General features: G+C 42.8%; 1 protein-coding gene across 1 annotated transcript in view; it reads right to left on the bottom strand.

The window, feature by feature from the left end:
• Positions 1 to 294: 294 nt before the first annotated feature.
• The window catches only part of NUDT7 (nudix hydrolase 7), a 23,380-nt gene continuing 19,961 nt past the window's right edge, over positions 295 to 3,713 (bottom strand). The window contains exon 4 of the mRNA XM_032284516.1: positions 295 to 1,128. Within this exon, the coding sequence (XP_032140407.1) occupies positions 868 to 1,128 (261 nt within the window). The 3' untranslated portion in view covers positions 295 to 867. The remainder of the gene's footprint in view (positions 1,129 to 3,713) is intronic.

Genomic DNA, 3,713 nt, shown 5'->3' with positions numbered 1-3,713 from the left:
AAAAATGAGAAGCCATTTGGGTACCTCAAGCAAAATATGATAATATTTATATTGAAAAATAACTCTGGCTATAGAAGAGAAATGGGTGCAGGGTAATAGTTACCAGACAGATGCGGACGTTTTCAGAAGTTTATGACAACTTAAAACTAAGTTGATGTCAGTAGAAATGAGAAGAACTAGATTTGATAGATATTCAGAAGATAAATTCAGTATGATGTGGTGACAGATTAGATTCTTAGTTTGGGTTTACCTGGAAACCAGCCCTGAGGCAGATTCAAGCTGTTTATTTGGAATTTACAGGGCACATTGCTATGGGAGTGGGGAAATAGGGCAAAGAAAGGAAGACAGCCAATGAAAAGAGATGAGAAACCCTCCAGCATGGCAAGCACCCAGAGCTTAGCTCGGTTTGGGAGCAATGCACAGAACACCCATCTCAGAATTACCCCACCCGAGGGGCAAAAAACCTGAGCTATTGATATGCGAGATCCCATCAGTCATTGGTTGAGGGCTGAGGTGGGGGACTTTAATTGCCTGGCACTTCCAGCTGGCCTGCTATGGATTTGGAAAAAGCCTGCTGGAACAGAGATGAAATTTTGGCTGTTGGAAGTGATCTGGAGCTCACTGCCATGGTAGGCTCCTAGGGATGTGGGTAGAACACAAACTGTATCTGTACACGGGGTGTTACTTCTCCAGGGTCCTAGTGTCCTGGCCACACATGAGTCATCTAGAGCCACTCTGTCCAATAGAAATATGCTGCAAGCCATGTATATAAATTTAAAATTTCTGGTAGCCACATTCAAAAAAGTACTAAGACAAGAAAGCCCATGTGGGCACAGCCCTGAAGGCCAACCCTTTTGGAGGTGCTTCTCATGCAAAAGGAATCGTAGTGAAAAACGTAGGAGTTGAAGCCAAGCAGTCAAATTCTGCCATTAGGAAGTGTGTCAGGGTGCAGTGATCAAGAATGGCAAAAAAATCACAGCCTTTGTACTCAGTGATGGTTGCTTGAACTTTATTGAGGAAAACGATGAAGTCCTGGTTGCTGGATTTGGTCGCAAAGATCATGCTGTTGGTGATATTCCTGGAGTCTGCTTTAAGGTTGTCAAAGTAGCCAGTGTCTCTCTTCTGGCCCTATACAAAGGCAAGAAGGAAAGACCAAGATCATAAATTTTAATGGTGAAAACACTGTAGTAATAAATTTTCACAAGCCAAAAAAATGTACTAAGAAACAGGAGAAATTAATTTTCACACCGTATTTAACGCAGCATCTTCAAAATGTTAACATTCCACCATGTAGCCAATACCAAGTCTTTGAAATCCAGTGTGTATTTGACTCCTATAGCGTCTCAATTTGGACTAGCTACATTCCAGGTGCTCTGGAACCACAGGTGTCTTGTGCTTGCCATATTGGAAAGCACAGCTCCAGAGTTATCTTGTGGTCTAGCCCAGACCAGAAGGCTGCTCCAGGAATGTTGATTCAGACTTTGATACATTTGCTGTAGCTTCTGTTTACTGAACCAGCAAAGAAGAGACGTAAACGACACATATGTTTTCAAAGATGTAAGTGAGTTGAGTTGGGTCTCCGTTGTTCCTCTTTGTTCCTTACAGAACCTAAAGGCAGTCTATGGAGGAGTCATGGAAGCAAGTGTGGTGGGGGAGAGGTGAGAAGCAAGCAAGCAGGAATCTGTGCCTCTTACCCCCTTAACTGTCAGAGCAGTTTCACTTCCATGTGTGATAGGCAGGCCGAGGCATGGTGGCTTATGCTTGTAATCCTAGCACTTTGGAAGTCTCAGTTGGGAGGATAACTTGGAGCCAGGAGTTTGAGACCAGCCTTGGCAACATAGCAGGACCTTGTCTTTATTTATAAAATGAAATCTAATATAATAACCATATGTGGCAGACAATGAGTTTCCCATTGTCATTCTCTTCCTTGTTAGCTGGATCTGCCTCTCACAGTGGAGGTGAAAATGCCAGTTGCCTGTTTTCTCAATTTTTCTTGCAGTTAGCATATGGGCTTAATATGTCCAATGGGTCATATAGCTAGTGATGAGAGCAGACTGGATTTTCTGTCTTCAGTCTTTCCTACTATACCATATTGCACTTCCAGGAGATTCTACATGTGGAAAGGTCCATTCTAAGTTAAGAACGAATAGAATTGAGGGACCCCATAGTGTAAAAGGGTGTGAGAAAGGGGAATGGGAGGGGATTAAAGAATAGAAAGATGTGTGTTTGTGATATGTTAGGACACTTTCCAGTGAAAGTTATAGAACTCCTTCTAAGCTTCCTCAATCACACTGGGGAATTTAACTATGAAAGGTGGAAGCGTTTAATGGAAACCATGGAAACATCCAGGTCTCCAGAACAAACATCCAGGGATTCTCATGCCCTCACAACATGCAACTGACTTTCATTGCTCTTCCGTTCTGGTCATTGATTTTGTTCTCCTCTCTTGTTGCAGTCAAGCTTTCTCTGCTTCCGAGGGCAAATGGCGGAACACAACACCCACATGTGCTCTCTTCCAGAGGGCAGGCGGACAGCCTCTGGTGTGGCTTGGTCCTAATCCCAAGGGAATTACTGAAGGGCCAGATCTGATTAACTGAGTTTCTGCTGGAAAGTCAACAGTGTCCTGTTTCCATGGTAATCCCAAGACAGAGGGGAAAGCTATTTCTCAAAATGAAGAGATGTTTCAGAAGGGGCCTGTATAGTTTTCTAGGTCTGTCCTAACACATAGCTGCAAACTTGATGGCTTAAAACAATAGAATTTTGTTATCTCATGGTTCTGCAGGCCAGAAATCTGAAATCAAGGCATTGGCAGGGTCACACTCCCCCAAAAGGCTGTGGGGAGGACTCTTCTTTTCCTCTTACAGCTTCCAGTGGCTTCTGGTGTTCCTTGGCTTATGGCAACGTAATTCTAATCTCTGACTCTGTCTTCACATGGCTTCTTCCCTGTTTCTCTTCCATGTCCAGGTCTCAAATTTCCCTCTTATTTATGAAGACACCAGTCACTGGATTTAGGGACTACCCTAAATCCAGATGATCTCATTTCAAGCAAGGTCTTTAACTTAGCTACTGCTACAAAGATTTTATTTCCAAATAAGGTCACATTCACAGGTATTGGGAATAGGATTTGGGCATATCTTTTTGGGACCACTATTCAATTCACTGAGACCAGGTGTGGTGGCTCACTCCTGTAATCCCAGCACTTTTGGCTAATATGGATTAATATATATTTATAACCGATTGAAGAGTTCTAGCAAAATGCTTTTTTTTTAAAATGGTGTTATACTGCATGTGGCCTTCTTCTTCTCCTTCTCTTCTTCTTCTTCCTCTTCCTTCTCCTCTTCTTCTTCTTCTTCTCCTTCTTCTTCCTTCTTCTCCTTCTTCTTCTTCTTCCTCTTCCTTCTCCTCCTCCTCCTCCTCTTCTTCTTCTTCTTCTTCTTCCTCCTCCTCCTCCTCCTCTTCTTCTTTCTTCTTCTTCTTCTTTCTTCTTCTTCTTCTTCTTCTTCTTCTTCTTCTTCTTCTTCTTCTTCTTCTTCTTCTTCTTTCTTCTTTCTTCTTTCTTCTTTCTTCTTCTTCTTTCTTCTGCTTTCTTCTTCTTCTTCTTTTTTTGGTGAGATGGAGTTTCACTCTTGTTATCCAGGCTGGAGTGCAGTGGTGTGATCTCGGCTCACTGCAACCTCCACCTCCTGGGTTCAAGCAATTCTCCTGCCTTAGCC

The sequence above is a fragment of the Sapajus apella genome, unplaced genomic scaffold (assembly GCF_009761245.1).
Source record: "Sapajus apella isolate SASKATOON/1434 unplaced genomic scaffold, GSC_monkey_1.0 scaffold15, whole genome shotgun sequence".
Taxonomy (NCBI): domain Eukaryota; kingdom Metazoa; phylum Chordata; class Mammalia; order Primates; family Cebidae; genus Sapajus; species Sapajus apella.
Note: the sequence above shows the minus strand (reverse complement) of the source record. Positions and strands in the feature narration are given on the sequence as shown.